Source organism: Mustela lutreola, chromosome 2 (assembly GCF_030435805.1).
Source record: "Mustela lutreola isolate mMusLut2 chromosome 2, mMusLut2.pri, whole genome shotgun sequence".
Taxonomy (NCBI): domain Eukaryota; kingdom Metazoa; phylum Chordata; class Mammalia; order Carnivora; family Mustelidae; genus Mustela; species Mustela lutreola.
Genome location: NC_081291.1, coordinates 105,151,609 through 105,168,840, shown reverse-complemented (window position 1 = coordinate 105,168,840; position 17,232 = coordinate 105,151,609). Strand labels below are relative to the sequence as shown.

At 50.7% G+C, this 17,232-nt stretch overlaps 1 protein-coding gene across 3 annotated transcripts in view; it reads left to right on the top strand.

The window, feature by feature from the left end:
- The first annotated feature begins 1,572 nt into the window (after positions 1 to 1,572).
- The window catches only part of HEG1 (heart development protein with EGF like domains 1), an 87,498-nt gene continuing 71,838 nt past the window's right edge, over positions 1,573 to 17,232 (top strand). Inside the window, exon 1 of one of the 3 annotated variants that reach the window (XM_059162934.1) lies at positions 1,573 to 2,093. In XM_059162934.1, coding sequence (XP_059018917.1) covers positions 1,763 to 2,093 — 331 coding nt within the window. In that variant the 5' untranslated portion in view covers positions 1,573 to 1,762. Of the gene's footprint in view, positions 2,094 to 4,407; positions 4,442 to 17,232 lie in introns of those variants that run through there. The other 2 variants (XM_059162933.1, XM_059162935.1) reach the window with 2 other exon arrangements.

The window sequence follows — 17,232 nt, the reverse complement described above, 5'->3', positions numbered from 1 at the left end:
TTTCTTGGAAAGACCTGGAAATTCCATGTGAGAGCCCTGGCAAGTTGGGTTTGTTTTGTGGTTCTTTACAAATGAAATAAAATAAAACCAAATGGTTACTCCCCACTCCCCTGTTTAAGGTGAAGTTGTTTATACACGGCATACTTTATGTTTTCTGCCAAGTGACTCATTTGGACTGAATCACTAGAAGGTGGGCCTAGGTCCATCTGCAGCTGCTCTGGACACCATGATCTGCTCATTGCCCTGGAGGTGGGGGTCATGGAGCTCTGGAGACAGCAGAGAGGAGTGAAGAAGTGGGGTGGGGTGGGGTGGACAGTCAGGCTTGAAAGGGAAGGTCATACTCATAGTTTCCTAAGGGTCTGATGGCCGAGGAGTCCCTGATGAAACTGACGAGATTCTCCCAAGAGCTCCAGTATTCATTTCAGTTGAGACATCATCTAGGTTATCGCAAATTCTGAATTGTGAGACCAGAATTAATAATGCCACACAATCCTTCACAGGTAAATCTCTTAATCTTTGGGTCTAGCTTCAGAATTTTGACCAAATTATTTTCCCATTTTGAGCCCCTTTTTCTTCAACCTAAAAATAAAGAGACTTGCAGTCCCTAAAATTTAGACATATTTTATTCTTTATTTACCCGGAAGGAAAGGGATATGGACACAAATGGAACTTTATTTGCCAAGAAATTTTATTTTCACTGAGTCTTTGAATCTCTCCCCTGAAAGTATTCATTTAAAATTCAGTGATCTCTGTGTGTCCCTTTGCTTAATTTTCTATCTGCAACCCCTTTTCTGATTATGAGTTTGCCTAGCCATGCCCGAATTCATTTCTCTTTTCCCGGTGACCTGTTTGGGTGCCCTGGAGGTGACATTTCTGCAAAACTCTAGGTGTGAGCCAAAGGCAGTGGTCTCAAGGGGAAGGAGTCCAGGCTTGAGAAGGCTCTGGAGAATAAGGTGACTCCCGCGTTGGGCAAAGGATGAGGTGTTAGGCTTGGCAGCAGCGAACCCAGCACCAGCCCTGGGGCCTGGAGGAGGAGTGGTGATGGTGGGAGGGGAGGGTGGCAGTTCCAATTAGCTAGGGGCAGTGACCTCGCGCGGTGGGGAGAGGGGAACAGGTTCCACTTCTCTCACGCACCAAAGCACTTTGTACAATCTGCTTAGTGCTAACCACATCACCCAGTACCCGCTTTTCATCCACGTACTGGGCATTCAAGGAGTTGGGAAATTCCGGTCCCGATTGGGAGGACTCGGTTTTTCTGATTTTTCTCCCAATGGCAGAGCAACCCTAATGGAGGTGGGGAGGGAGTGTGTGTGTGTCTGCGTGTGTGTGTGTGTGTGTGTGTGTGTGTGTGTGTGTGTGTGAGAGAGAGAGCGAGAGCAAAGTTGGCCGGCTGTGCGGACCTCACCCCGCGGTCCCCGGCCGGCCCCCGCCCCCTTCCTGCCCTCTCCCCGCCCCCGGCCCGGCCGCGCTCGGCCGGTGATGTCAACCCGAGGAGGAGCCGCCCGCCCGCCCGCGGCCCGCCCGGGCTAATTAGCATGTAGCGGCGCCGGGGCCGCCTCCGCCTCCGCCGCGCCCGCCCGCCCGGCCCCGGCCGCCCGCCCGCGGCTCCCCACAACTTTTGAGGCGGGGACTGCGCTCGCTGCTTCACTTCGCTCACTTCCCCGGCCCCGCGCGGCGCCCGCCGCCCGCTTCCCTCGCACCCGCGGCCGCCCCGCGCCCGCCCCGCGCGCCGGGCATGTGAGCGCGGGCGGGCGCCGCCACCATGGCCTCGCCGCCGCTCCCGCGCCCGCTGCTGCTGCTGCTGCCGCCGCTGCTGCTCCTGCTGCTGCTGCCGCCGGCCGCCCCCGGGACGCGGGGTTGGCCGCCCTCCCCGGCCCTCCGCGCGCCGAGCGGGGCGCCCCTCGCAGGAGCAGGGCTGGCGCGGCAGCCGGAGCCCGGCCCCGAGCGCGAGCTGCCGCCCACGCCGCCGCCGCCCACGCCACCCCGGGAGCGCCGCGGGCTCGCGTCCCCCGGCCCCAGCCGCACGGCCCTCGGGCTGGCCGCCGCCGCACGCCGGGGACCCTCGCGCCGGGCCCCCCGAGGCGGGAGCGCGGGTGAGTGAGAGCCACGGCCGGGCGCCGAGGAGCCTCGAGCTGGGGGGCGTGGGCGCGCTTCTGGGCCGCATCCCCCGCCCTAGGCCCTCCGGCGAGCTCGGTCTCGGCCGGGGCCCCCCCGCTGACCCGGGTCCCTGGTTGGGGGGGTGGGGGTGGCCCAGGGGTGGGCAGCCTGGGAGGGCGGCGAGCGGGAGAGTGGCTTTCCTAGACGCTTTCGCCAGTGGCGAGTCTGGGGGTGTGACCGCCCTGTTCTCCCCCACCCCTTGGAAGAAAACTTGTCTTCCGTGATGCACCCCAGACCTATCCCCCACAACACCTCCCTTTGAAAAATAGAAAAGAACCGAACCCCCCCACCGCAGACCTTCCAAAAGTGCTTCTCCCACCTCGGAGGTGATAACATCTTCCCCGTCAATTCCCCAATTCCATTCTTTTCCTGTAGCTACACAGAAATGGCCTCTCCAGGTACAGAGCCTAACTTTTAAATATAAATACCTGATTTTTAAGAGTTCTAGCCTTGAGGATATTGGAAAGGACAAAGGACGTAGTTGGAAACACAACGCTCTACTGGTTCACTCTAAAAGTAGAGGAGGGACGGGGCGATGGTGTGGAGGTGAGGGATTGCAAGGGCAAACCCCTGCAGGGAAAACAGTGACACTGGACTGTCCCTGAGCCTTTCCTCCCCCCCACCTCTTTGCTTTCCCAGTGGGCCTCTGCTCCATTCATAGCCTTTGCCTATCCTGCTCAGAAAGGGACCTGCCCCCTCTCCTCTGGACCTTTTTATGCATTTTCTTCTTTAGATCTGGAAGAAATGGTTAGGACCCAGTGGAATTCCAAACACAATACCATTGTGACCTTGGGAATGTCACCGCTTTTGATCTCAGTTTCTCCATCTGTGAAATGGAAGTGATGATTCCTGTTCCCCCTAGCCTCCTAGTGATGGCACCACAAAATGAAAGTAAAAATAAAGGACAAGTGCTTTGAACAGTCAGCAATGTGGTGTTAGCCATTGCCTTCCTGTGAGTGACAGAAGGCATACCCTCTCTCTCAGGGTCATTCTAGAAAAGCAAGGTTGCTGGCAACACCGATATTGATTTGAATTTTAGGTGAAGTTTGAGAAGATTTCCTTTTCCTAATTGGCACTTCATTTAAGTTTATCATATCACACACACTATCTGGTATAGGAATTAGCTGGCTTCATTGAACCTAGGGATGCCTCCCCTTCTTAAATAAGAAAAAAGTAAAAAAAAAAAAAAATGGTCAGACCCCCAGTAAAAACTCAGCTCCGTATTCAGTAGTATTCCCGTCATTGCAGAATGCCTTGTCCTTGTGAATTTCTAAGTCACTGGCCCAAGACTGAGAAACTCAGAACAGTAAGGAAAGGGAGGGGAGAAAGAAGCTTTAGAAGACTGATCAGAGACATACCCACTGTGACTCTGACTCCAGATGACTTACAACGTACATTGTTTTAAGTTCCATGGGAAGGAATCAACATGAAAGAGAACATTCCCAGGCTTTCCCACACTAGAAAAGTAACTAAGGAACACTGTGTAATATGTTGTGAGTTTTCTAAGTGGAGACGGAGTACAGGGGATGGAGGCCCTTCCAGAGGAGACACCCAAGAGCTGGGGGCAGGTTTCTCTGGTTGGTGGTCAGGCATTCTTAGCTGCGGAGTCCCATCTTATTAGGGATGGGTACAAGGATGCTGATTTGTGGGGACACTGGCTGGATAAGGCTTGCACTCGAGTCTGCTTCCGTTTCACAGCTGGGTATCCCTACACATCACAGAAAGCTGGGCCTTACAGGCAGAGGGATAGTGGAGGGAACTGGCTTAGGAGGATGCAGCAGGTAAGAATTGGGGCTGATCTCTTTTGCTAGTTAGGGACATCCCCCTGCCCTAAGGGACCCACACTTCTTCCTAGGTGTGGCAGTAACACTGCTAGTCTTGGCCTTGCAACATTTCCAGTTTGATACATTTTGGAAGCTGAGAGCCATGGAGGCCTGGGGTGCATGAGGCTTTGGAGGAATGCACCTGGGAGGAATGCACCTGGGAGTCCCCAGAGCAGGTAGCAGGAGCCAGAGTAGTCCAAAACTTCCCCTACCTAAGTGGGTCTCTCCTGGCACCCCCTGCAAAGCCCACCCAAGTCATGCCTGCTCTTCAGGAGACCTAAGACCGGATCTCGGGTGGGATGTTAGAAAGGCGAGGTTAAGAGAGGAAATTGATTACCTGTTGAAAACTGCTAGAAGCTTCTAACCGTGGCTGAGGATCCAACATGACCTGTGCTTGGTTTCTAGTGGTGGTTCAAACAACGTCACTTAGAGGGAAACGGCAATGAACAAGAGAGCCAGCAGTAAGTGATTTCTGTGAGTCTGTAGTAATGACTTTGTGTTTGGGGGAGGTGCTTGCTCCTGCTGGTAATGAGCCCCAAGTCTTAGAAATAATGTGCTTCATTTGATTGTTGGGGAAACTGCCTGTAGCCCCTTCTGCTATGGGCATACCAGGGGTCAGTGCCTGGCACTCATGGCTGAGGCTTCTGGATATTGGGTGTCAACAGCAGGGGCCAGAAATGTCCTTTTCTTCCTTGGGGGCCATTTCTAGCCCTTTTCATCTTGGCAGAGGGCAGAACTCTTGCTGCTGAGTAAGCGTACTTGTGTTCCATCTGTGGGGTGTTTGCCTGCCTTCGTCGGCAAATCCCCTACTTGTGTACCCACCTATCACCCTGCTGACTATTCAGATGAAATTCGTGGCTGGTGTTTGAGCCGGTGGAGATGGAGAAGATGCTAAGTCCTAGAGATTTTCTTTTTCTTGGGGTGTGTGTGTTTGAACAACTTAGGACTTCCTGAGCCGCAGCTCTGAGTGCTTAAGTGTATGTGCCTTGATTTTTGTGTGCTCCGTGGACCATGCTTTAATTGTGAGATCTGCAGATGAAAGGGGATGAAAAAGGCTTAAGTCTTAATGAGAATCAATGCAAAAGGAAAGAACTTTCCCACCCAAAGGGGAAATGACGCTGAGTAGCTGAGCAGCCAGCCCAAGGAATAATAATCTTAGAAAAATGCAGCTCCCTGGAGCAAAGGAAGCGCTGTGAGCCCGGCCCCTCCTTACATAGCTGTCCACTGAAGTGCTCTAACTTTTCAGGCCAACTAGCCCGGAGCTGCAGGGAGAAGCATGACATGGGGCAGCGGCCCAGGCTGGGCGGGAGGGGGCCCCGGAGGGAAGAGCATGTGCTGAGGCTGGGGGGGGTCATGGTAGGGATTCCTGAGAAGCCCACTTGCACTGATGCACGCTGCTCCAAATAGAAGGAAGCGTGTGGGGAAAGGGATTTTCTGTGGCGTGTGTGTGTGTGTGTGTGGTGTGTTTGGTGTGTTTAAACTTTTTTTTTTTTTCTTTTGTCAGAGAGAGTGAGCACAGGCAGACAGAGTGGCAGGCAGAGGCAGAAGCAGGCTTCCTGCTGAGCAAGGAGCCCAATGCGGGACTCAATCCCAGGACGCTAGGATCATGACCTGAGTCAAAGGCAGCCGCTCAACCAACTGAGCCACCCAGGCGTCCCTGTTTGGTGTGTTTAAAAGCCACATCCTTTTAACCTTGCAAGAGCCCTTTTACTGCTTCCCTCGATGGGCGTGCAAATGCTGAACTGGTATTTTCTGCCCAAGACCTGAACCATGTGGGTAGAGGAAGAACAAAAGAGGTCTGGTGCCCAGCTGGGCAGTGACTTCATACCTAGGCTTGGGGGGCTGGGGAAGGAGCCTGTGCCGTCCCCTGTGACTTCAGCAGCCCTGCTGAGCCGGCTGGGAGCTGCGTTCTTGGAGCTGACTTGCTGCCGTCCCAGAGATTCTCACAAAGCGAGCAGAGAACAGATGGCAGTTGTGGTTGTTGGCCGCTTACTGCCTTCTTCCGTGGCTTCGCTCTGCCCACCCCACTTCAGGGAAGGAGACCAGTTTGGGGTTGTCCTTGGACTTGCAGCTTTGAGCACCCGTGGGGTCTGGTTGGCGCTTTCCCATTTAAGTCTCAAAAAAAGTCCTGTAAGGGGGAGCCCTGCTCCTTCACAGTAGTCGGAGTGGAAGCCTGGTGAGCTTGGATCACACAGTACACGGAGTAACCAAAATTCAGATGGGTTTGACCAGATTCATTTGTTCTCACCACAGTTGAGAACGGTGCAGCCTTGGTCTTCTCAATGGGATCTCCAGGACGAGTGCAGCATGCTGCTTCCTCTCTTCCTTGGTCCCTTGCTCCTGCCCTTTCCTGGAGATCAGGGCACAGAGGCAGGAGGAGGCTATGGAAGTGGTGGTGGGTGGGGACAGGTTGTCCTACAGAGTAGAGATCCAAACAAAAAAAATTTTTTTTTTGGAAATTGCTCAAGACAAGACTGTAAGTCTGTCTATGTGTATGAAATGTCATTTTATGTAGATATGGTGAATTGTGCCCTCTCTGTGTGCCAGTCCATATGGTATTGATAGCAGAGGTTACACTGTTAATTATGGGCCCTGCCGAAATGAGTTAATGATGTTCTCACTGGGCTCTGTGCTGGGAATGTGGCTGATGTTAAGCGGCAGCTGTTACACAACCTCGTTCACTAGGAGAGGTTGGATGGTACCCTGATTCAGAGGCGGTGAAATCGTTTTCTGTCTAACGGCTGTGCATGCCCTGTCCGACCCATTCCCTCTTCATCTTGCACAGACAGAACAAAGATGTTTCTATCATGGCTTTTCCCTCTTCTTTTGTTGTAGTGGGGCCGGTGTGTCAGGCTGTGTCAGTCTGGCTAATCTGTAAACCAGAAAGCACTGATAGAGTCCTTTCTATGTGTGGGGAGCTCTGCCAGGTGATGTGCAGCCCCCCCACAGATGGGAGTTTTGTTGGGACACCAGCATCCACGCTGGAACCAGTAAAATGATGGTGTGTTAGTGATCCAGAAAGGTCGCAAGATCCCACTGACCGAAGAAATGGTGTGGAGAGAGGTGACTGGAGAGGTGGAGAGGCTGCTGGGGGCCGGACACGTGGGCAGGAGGAGAGTGTGGACTGGGATATGGGTAGCACAGAGAGGGTAGGGTATTGGCATCAGCAAAACCCCGCATACTACAAAGCTCAAGACCAGCTTCTACTCCCTCCCCTTCCTTTCCTTTTTCCTCCCTTCCCTTCCCTTCTTAAAAATTTTATTTATTTTAGGGATGCTTGGGTGGCTCAGTTGGTTAAGCATCTGCCTTTGGCCCAGGTTGTCATCCCGGGGTCCTGGGATCGAGCCCCATGTTGGGCTCCCTGTGCAGCAGGGAGTCTACTTTTCCTTTTCCCGCTACCCCTCCCCACCTCTTATGCGCACTCTCTCTCTTTGTCAAATAAATAAATGAAATCTTTTTAAAAAATTATTTGAGAGAGGGGCACCTGGGTGGCTCAGTTGTTGAGCATCTGCATTCGGTCAGGTCATGATCCCAGAGTCCTGGGTTCAAGCCCTACATCGGGCTCCCTGCTCAGTGGGAAGCCAGCTTCTCCCTCTCCCACTCTCCCTGCTTGTGTTCCCTCTCTGGCTGTGTTTCTCTCTGTCAAATAAATAAAATCTTTTAAAAAAAATTATTTGAGAGAGAGAGAGAGAATGTGCAGGGGTCATGAGGGGTAGAGGGAGGGGGGAGGAGAAAATCTCCAGCAGACTCCCCACTGAGTAGGAGCCCAGCTAGGGGCTCCATCCTACAATCCTGAGATCGTGACCTGAGCTGAAATCAAGAGTCAGGTGCTTAACCGACTGAGCCACGCAGGTGCACCTGAAAAGCTTGACTTTTCAATTGGAAGTGGTCAGTAGCCAGGAAGTCCAGGGAAGAGTGCACCTGTTAGGGTCCAGAGTCAGTGGAGTGAAGACCAGACTGGAAAGGTGGATTTGGGCCGATTGAGGAGGGGTTTAAAGGCCTGCTTGCAGCATTTGTTTTCATCTGAGGATGAGAGCTCTTGAGGAAGGAGCAGTACTGTTTGCTTGGTCAGTGTTCCTTTGTGCTTGGAGCTGGGGCTCGCAGATGAACCACACGTGGGTCTGTCCTTCCTACAGTCCGGGACTTAATTCAGAAATCTGGGAATGCTAGCAGGCAGCTTATCAGCATGTTGGGAGGAAAACACTGAAGGCATGGACTAGATTGGGGGCAGTGGACATGGAAGGGAGCAAAGCAGGGACCATTTACAGGAGGATGGCCGGATAGCCTGGTGATTTCCTGGCCGAGGGGATGATGGCGACAGGGTCTTAAATCAGAAGCTGACAAGCATTCAGCATGTGTCTCCTTCCCTCACCCTCTGCATCTTTGTTCTGGGGGAGCAGGGAGGAGACTCCAGTTGCTTCTGCTTCTCTACAGATTGCGCGCAAATCTGCCCTCACAATCTCCACAGCTCTGTTTTGCTCTGCCTGCCTCCATGCATGCTGTCCCTCTGATCCTGTTCACAGGACCCAGGGCAATCTTCTTAAATGTAATTCAGGTCACCTCACTCTCAGGCTGAAAACCCTCCAAGGGCTTTGCATTGTACTTAGAATAAAATAAAATAAAAAATCCGGACTCCCTGCTGGGATACCAGGTCTGCAGCCCCTGCCCTGCTGACTCTCCAGCCTCTTCTTGGCTGCATCCCCTTCTAACCACGCCAGGCAGTTGCGTATAACATTCCAGACCCCATTCTGTCCTGCAGACTGGGTGCACGGTGTGTGCAACCGTCCTCTAGGCAGAGGGAACAGCCAATGCGAAGGCCAGAATAAGCTTTCGTGTCTTGGGTTTGGAAAGAAGGAAGGCCGCTATGGCTAGATCACGTAGGGTCCTGAGAACCACGGTAGGACAGTCAGATTTTCTGCTTGGCCCCATGAGGGGTTTTAGCAGAGGAGTGATGTGGAGAGGAGACTGGGAAGACAAGGCAGGAAATGAAGGTGGGAAGGCAGGGCTAGTTCAGTGCCTGACACGTGGTAAGCACTCATGGTATTTGTTGAGTAAATGGATGCTAAAGGGAACCATTGATGATAAAGGGAAAGGTAGAAAGAAGAACGCATGCTTGCAGTAATATTTCTCTGACTGAGCAGCCCTCATGTTCTTGGATCTTTGAACACGAATGGGCAATACCTTCCTCATACTTTACCTCTCAGTGCAGTAGGACAGCGGACTGCATGGTCTCCTCCAGCCGAGGGACAGCACAGACGGCAGAGGGGCTGCGTTGTTACTGTGGGGCAGTCTGGGGTGCCTGGGCTGGGATGTTGCTGTGGTCGGGGGGGGTCTCTGGAGTTCGGGGTTTAGATGTATGTCTCTAGTGTGTTTGTCTGTTGCTTGCATTCCTGCTCCCTTATTGGCCCAGGAGCCCTCAGAAGGCGAGGATGCCTCTCCCTGTCAGTCAGGGGCCCCCTTCTCTCTGACATTTGTTTCCTCTGGAAGCCTGCCCTGCTGTCAGTCAACAGTGAGGCCGTGAGGTGACATTTTTGACTGAGGCTGAAGACAAAGTGCGAGCATTGAGGTATTTTCAAGCTGTATTGTCATCTTTGCCTTTTGAAAAGTGTAACATTAAAAAATAATAAACTAAAAATCATAACACTTATTTTTTCTGATTATGTAAGTTTTATAGGTGTAGCATATATGATTTGGAAGTTACAGAAAAATGAAGGCAGCAAATGAAATATCACCTATATTCCAACTACTAGAAGCAAATTAAAACATTAGCAATTATTATAGTTCTCAGTTATAAGGAATATAAAAGTATATATTTCAACATAGGATACACAGGGGTGCCTGGCCAGCTCATTCGTAAAGCATGTCTTGATCTTGGGGTTGTGAGTTTGAGCCCCACGATGTAGAGCTTACTTAAAAAAAATAGGATACACACCCCCACAGCCTCCCCATATATATGACACATGTATATTTCTGTATGATATCTAGAAAGGATACTGTCCCATATAACTTTTAGCTATGTCTTTATTGGCTATATAACTGTTTCCAATTTTTTACTGTCATAAATAATGCTGTGATGAACATATCTGTGCATCAGTTTTTATATTCGTCTCTGATTATTTGCTTAGTGTTAATTCCTGGATGTGGAAATTGTTAAAATTCCTGACCCTACTACCAAACGGTACCAGATTATTTCAACAGCATTGTATGATTATGTAGATCTCACCACACCCTGTGTATTACCAGGCAGTTTGATTAAAACACAGTACATTTCTCCTGCCTTTCTTTTTTATCCAGATGTCTTCAGATAATGGTGTGTGTGTGTTTGTGTTTGTGTGTGTGTTGGGTGTGGCCAATCATAACATCTCTCTACTAACCACATTTCTGGAAGTTTCTGGAGCTCCACCTCATTCTGTGGTCTGAATCAAGTTGAAGAGAAGATATTTTGGTGGGTGTCTGACTCTGCGGGGCATCCAACCAGCAGGAACATGGTGGACACCCCTGATGGAGGTGGGTTCCTCCAGAGTGGGCAGCAGCCCTCCGCCGTGTTGTGTTACAATGCTGTGGGCAAAGTGGCCAGGCAGAAGGGAAACACAGTATTTTAGAAAGAACTGGAATGCAAGATTTGGGGTAGAGCAAGAGAATGCCACAGAGACCTTGTATCTTTCTAAATGAGAGTCATTTCATTGGCAATAATTGATCCTTTAAATTGTGACATACAAGGCAAAATTAGATTTCAGTTTTCAGTCTACAAGAACATTTTGAGAATTCTCTTTACCTTCAGAGAATCTTAGACTGTCTGGGTTTGAAGGGACCTTTATAAAGCTTCCTTGGAGTGCCTGGGTGGCTCAGTTGGTTAAGCCCCTGACTCTGGATTTCAGCTCTGGTCATGGTCTCCGGGTCCTGAGATGGAACCCTGTACTTTGTGCTGGGCGTGGAGCCTGCTCCGGATTCACTTTCTCCCTCTCCCTTTTCCCCTCCCCTCCTTTTCTCTCTCTCTCAAAAAAGCTTTCTTCATTCATTAAATGATGGACTTATTTCCAAACGAAGTAGGGAAAAAGGCTCTCACTCTTTTGGTTCATCTGCCCTGGTTGATTTCTAGCCAAAGTGAGTAAATTTTACTTTGTGCTCAGAAACTTTTGGTCTCTTTGTTCAGGGCATGGTACAAGATTAGAGGTCACCTTAGATTGGGAGATATCTGACAAATCCAGACGCTTCCAACGGAGTGATGTAACTGGCTGCATTTCACAGACACAGTTGTTCCTGGAAAAGTTCTGGAAACCGGGGAAGCAATTTCACAACCGTGACAGTGACAGAGCTATAGCTCATTGTGGAAGTGTTGCTCCAGCAATGGGAGGGGCCGGAGGCACCAGAAGGTTCAGGGTCAAGGCTTGGCTCTGCCTCTTAGACACGGGGTAACTTTGGGCCTATTGCTTCCTGCTCTGGGCCTTCCATTTTCTTACTTATGAAATAAAGTGTGGTCCATTCCATGCTGAAAGCTTTATTTCTAAGGGTATCAGGTTTATCCTGTGAATACGTTCTGACTTCCATAATGCTGGCCTGACATGTGAGGAGACTCAACACCTGGCTTCCTAGCTGAGGGTCCGGGAGCTGTGGAACCTGTGTGAGGGACACCTGTGAGCCTGCTGGACCTCTAGCTCCTTGAGAGGAGGACTGGGTTATACCTGTCTTCAGCCTTGGCCCAGGAAGCGTCTGTCCAGCTGGTGGCGACCCACTACCCAGGTGATACTGCAGCAGCACCAGCTCCCACGAGACCTAGGGCTCCTGTCAGTAGATCTAAGGAACTGCAAAGCCCATTCTAACTCCACACACGCTGTTAAAAATGGACACATTCTTTTTGCTCTATACTTGGGTTCTGGGATATCTGAGCTTCATGGTATTCTCCTCGCTTTCCCACCACGTAAGAATATTCAAGGAAGGCTACCAGGTCAGGTGGTGTGGCAGGCAGGCTCTGTGTTCTCCATTCCTGCGGTTGCGGGGGCCTTGAGGGGCGACTTGGATCTCACTGGAGACCCTGAATAACAGCAGCCCCTGCGTCTCTGCTGAGAAGGAACTGGGCTACTGGAAGCACAGAGACAGATTTGACATGTGTGGCAGATTTCTGCTCAATGTCTTTGATAAGTCGGGAGATGAAGACCAAGGAGGAAGACAGGTGACTAGAAGAGGAGGCGGCCAGGGTCAAGCTCACTGGCTGACCCTGGGCCGTCCTTGTCCCTGTGCATTGAAGCAGTCCCTTTGGAGGACAGAATAGCGGGAATACAGGAGAGAGACACCGGGTTGGAACGGTTGGACGTTGTTCTTTGCACAAAGTTGTTACTAGTGATTATCATGAGTTAGGCTAGTACTGAAAACCACTCCATTTTTCCTTCCCTTAGTGGTAGAGGGAGATGGAAACAGCTCAAGGTGGGCATGAATGTCATTCCTGTAGCCTCTGAGCCACCAGGACTTTTGTTGTGCCATGCGGTGAGACATGTTCTGGAATCATCTCTTACCAGGGTGTGGATAAGAGCCCTGTGGCTTTGCAGTCATGGACCTGGGGAGGTCCAGGTTTGGGAGGCAGGCAGCCTCAGTTCAGACTTGCAGGCTGGGGGACCTTGGTGGATTACTCAGCCTCTCTGTGCCTTTGGTTTCTTATCTGTCAAAGGGGCTATTAGTGGGCCCTACTTAAGGAATGTAAATGTCCTCTATCCCTGTGAAACGGATTGCTTGTTGCTGGGGCAGGGGAGCTCTGTAAATTCTGGGGCCATGGTGATGCTGCTGAAACCAATGCCTGTCTATCCTGACCTTTGTGTTGACGACAATACACCCTTCACCTCCAGGTTCATTGGATGGGGGACAAGTTCCAGATGTAAAGGGCTCAAGTCCACCTTCCAAGGACATTTGTTCCTTGATCCGCCTACGCTGACCCTGGGCCCTGCCAGCCTCACTTCTTGGTATTCCTAGAAGTTTCTCTCCATCCTTAGCTTCCAATGCAGGGAGGAAAGAGCAAGATTTGAAGACTTGAAGACAGAAAACCAGGTGCCATCAATATAGCCCTCACCCATAATCATTTGAAGAGACTGGCTTAATTAGGATTCAATAAAAGCACTATGTGAGGGGTGACTTAAAAATAAAAGGCCTTTAAAATCAAAGTAGGACCTCTGGGGCCAAAGGGTAGACCTCCTTCAGGTCAGAATCTTTGGAGGTTATTGACACAGCCCTCAAAAAGCATTTGAAGGAGTCAGGAGTGACATGTGGAGCCAGTGCCTGGGTCATCAGCAGCTCACAGGTGTTTTCTTTGCCCTTAAACCTCATCCTGGAACCAAAATGGGGTCACGTATCTCGGTCTACTGCATCAGTCATTAGATTGGGCTTTGGATTTTTGTCTGTTTCCAGAATAACCCACATCTATTACCAGGGGATGGAAATGTGTCATTATTCAGGAAACCCAAGATTGTTCCTTAGGCTCTGTTAAAGATGAGAGGATCTTAGGAAACAGCGTGAGGAGTAACAGTGTTATTGGAGTAAGTATGGTCTTAATGGGGTCTCTTCCAAGAGGACCACGTTCATTGGCAGGTGAATTCCTGTGGTTGACTGGGAATTATGTAGAATATGGCCATGCCTGGCGGTGACTGCGTGCTGCTGTGTATGGCCACAGGCAGGGTTAGGACAGAGAAATGCCAGGGGCAACTCACGACCTCTGACGGTCTTAACCCCTTTGCCTTCTAGCTAGGCCTGGGGCATCTGCCTCATGTCCCTGGGTCTTCCTTTCCCTGTTTAGAATCGAGGCTAATAATACCTCTCCTGTTTCCTTGACAAGGCTTTCAAGGAGGAGGAGGAGCAAATATAATTATGACTGTGAATGCACTTTAAATGCAGGCACAGCGAGTAATTTGAGTCAGAATACAGTGAACTGACTATGAGCCGGGCCAGGCATCCCATCTCTGAGACTGTTGTCATATCTGCAGAAATGAAGACTATACTGCCAGTTCCGTCCACCTCACAGTGCTGCTGTCTGGGTGAGATGAAAGGTCATCCACATGGAGAGGCTTTGTAAGCATGCATCAGGCCTTACTATTATTACTCCGGGTGAGGAGGGTCTTCAGCAAGCAGGTACATGTGGGCAGATGAGTAGAAAGTAAGAGAGGAGGGAGAGAGAGAGAGAACATTCTAGAAAATCTTACTGGCCTCTTTTCAGTCTACCATCTCTGTCCTATCAGTGGCTTCGGGTCTGGGTGACTAGCTCTTTCATCTCCTCTCCCTCCTACCAAGTGGGATGTTCTTCACAGGCCTGCCCTTGACCTTTCACCTGCAACTCAGTTTAGTGAGTATTTATTGAGCACCTCCCAGGAGCCAGTCTCTCCTAAAGGATGTAGAAATATGACCAAATAAATTATAGTTGTATAACAAGTTAAAACAGTAGTTGAGAGGGAGGGCGTTCTCTGGGGAAGGCTTCTTGGAAGTGGTGTTCTCTAGCTGGTTGTGAGGAATGAGTCAGATTTTGCTAGAAGCCTGAGAGAAAGGGAGGGCATTTAGGTAGGGAGGTCCACAAGACAGAGGCATGGAGGGAAGACACAGCATGGCTTCACCTGTTTTCTCTGAGGGGGTGATTCCCACAACTACCTTTCTTCTCTTCAGATATCCAGGTCCCTGCCTTCAGCCGCCTGCCAAGCATGTGCACGTATATCGTGGTTCACTCTCAACACAATAGATAACCGTTATAAACGCAGACATGTCACCCCTTCCTCCCCAAGAACCTGCCCTCCCTTTGCTTGTTTATGGTCCCATTAGTTTCTCCATCACACATTCAGAGCCTCGACTATCTGTATCTTAAGGCTTTTTCTTACTCACACGGAATCTACCGGCTCTTCCCTCCCTCCCTTGCTTTTTCCTTCTGATCCTGTCCATACACTTAATTCATTTTGGACAGTGGGCCCCATAGGCTCCCAAGATATGGTACTTGGGTCCTGAAATGGCAGTTTGAATCCAGGCGTCCTCAGGGAGATGCCCCGGAAGCCCATCTGAGGAGCCCTGCCTGTGTCTCCCTGGCTTGCCCTTTAAGACTAGGTTGCCATTTCCCTGTAGCTCTTTGTCTTTTTGTCTTTGCCGTGCACTTTCCTTTCTCATCCTTCATTCTTTTTTTTTTTTTTTCCTGGGTTTTGGAGGTTTTTTGTTTGTTTGTTGTATTTTAGGTTTTTTAGATTGACCTTTGGAGTCAGACAGACCTGGGTTGGGGTCCCAGTGTAGTATTTGCTATGGAATCTTGGGCCATCTACTTGATCTCTCGACACCTCAGTTTCCTTATCAACCAAATGGGGGGTAATAATGGCACCCACCTGCCAGGGTTGTGGTGAGGATTGACTGGGACAGTCCTTGTGAAATGCCCGGCATGGTGCCTCATCCGGGCTGCTGTGGTCATCATTGTCGTCATCAGTGTCATGACCCTGCTTTGGTCATTAGTCTCCCTAACTTTAATCTCTTTTCTTTTCTCTGTAGATTTCTCCCTTCCCTTTTTGTTTTATTTCTCTTTCCTGCCCTCTTCCTTTCTTCTCTCTTGATTTTCTCTCTTTTTCTTAACTAGCTGGGGCATACAACTGGTTTAAAAGATGGGTTATGTTTGAATTGAGTGTCAAGTTTCCCAATCTTAATTGTAAAAGCCTCTTAGTAAACTTCATTTTTTAAAGATTTTATTTATTTATTTACAGAGAGAGACACAGCAAAAGAGGAAACACAAGCAGAGGGAGTGGGAGAGGGAGAGGCAGGCTCCCTACTGAGCAGGAAGCCTGATGCGGGGCTTGATCCCAGGACCCTGGGATCATGACCTGAGCCAAAGGCAGACACTTAACAACTGAGCCAACCAGGCACCCCACCTATTAGTAAACTTTAGATTTTGGTCTTTAAATAGGTTTTATTCATGCAGCCCCAAGGGCTCCCACGGGGCTGTCCACCCTTGGACAGGCCGCGGCAGCCCTGTCCTGCTCCCTTCCCCTGCCCCTCTCAGCAGGCCCTCCGTGCTGCGGCATCATCCCACCGTGTACATCTTCTAACACAGTGAACTTTCCAGACAAGTGATGTTGCTTGAATTTCCTTAGAGTCGTGGGCCCCGTCACACAGGGCTACGGAGCAAATTCACGGCAGGACTTAGCCGAAGTCGGGGGCCAGGCGCCGCGTGTGAAGGCCCAGGGCTGCATCTCATTTCGTCCTCCCGCCAGCCTCCCTCCCACCTCCCTCTTCCTCCTCGGAACCAGGATGTTTTTCCTTTGGCCTTTTTATTGTTTTGCCAAGCTGGCGGCCCAACTTTGGTGGAGCTCTGCCACCGGGCTTCCTCTCTGGGTGTGAGCGCATGTTAGGGTGACAACACGGGAGACAGGCCCGCTTCCTTGTCTCCCCTCAGCTTCACTTCCAGGCACCACAGGCCCCCTTCTCAAAACTGCCCCTGCCCAAGAGCCTCCTCTTCGGCCCCTCTGCTGGGTGTTTATTTTCAAAGGATGAGTGGGGCAAAGAACACTGGGGCACCAGATAGAAGCGCCCAGAGACAAGATAGTGCCACCCCCCACCCCGCAGAGAGAGGCAGAGAGCCTTATTTTACTTTCTTAATTGAATGGGAAGCTTCTGATCTGACCCTGGGGCTATTTCTCAAGGCCTTTTTTTTTTTTTTTTTTTTTTTTTAAGCCTATAGAATTATTTTTAAAGCAAGGAGCGTGAGGTCAGTCACATCGGAGTCCTCCTTCTTCCTCTTCTGTCAAGGTTGGCCTGCTTCTCTTCTTAGCACCCCCAGGCCACCTCAGAGGCGATTGTGTTTCTGGAAGCCTGCCCGCAAACTCAGGGGCTCCAGGCCAGCCCCACCCCAGGTCACGGCTCAGTCCCCCAAGCCTGCCTTGCTCCCTAGAGGATGCTCTGCTAGACAAAAGCCGACTGTCACAGGGAGGGGAGGATAAGACGCCTGGTGAATTTTATACTTCTCATTACCAGAGGCTGTTCCAGGGGGATCTGTTTTTAAAAATCAGATCATGGGGTCTCAAGTCTAAACACTTCTTAATGTGTACAGTTTTTCTTAGGGCTGCTCCTTTCAGGGCAAGAACAAGGAAGGAAATGAAACTCCCCGAGAGCCCTGGACAGTCCCCGATCGAGGGCTGCCTTTTGTTCACACAAACTCATTTGGCTCCTAAACGTCCTCCACCCAGAATCATTACATCCGCAGCAGTGTTTCAAAACACAGCCCAGAGCAGCTGAGCCGAGGAGGCGGCTGCCCTCC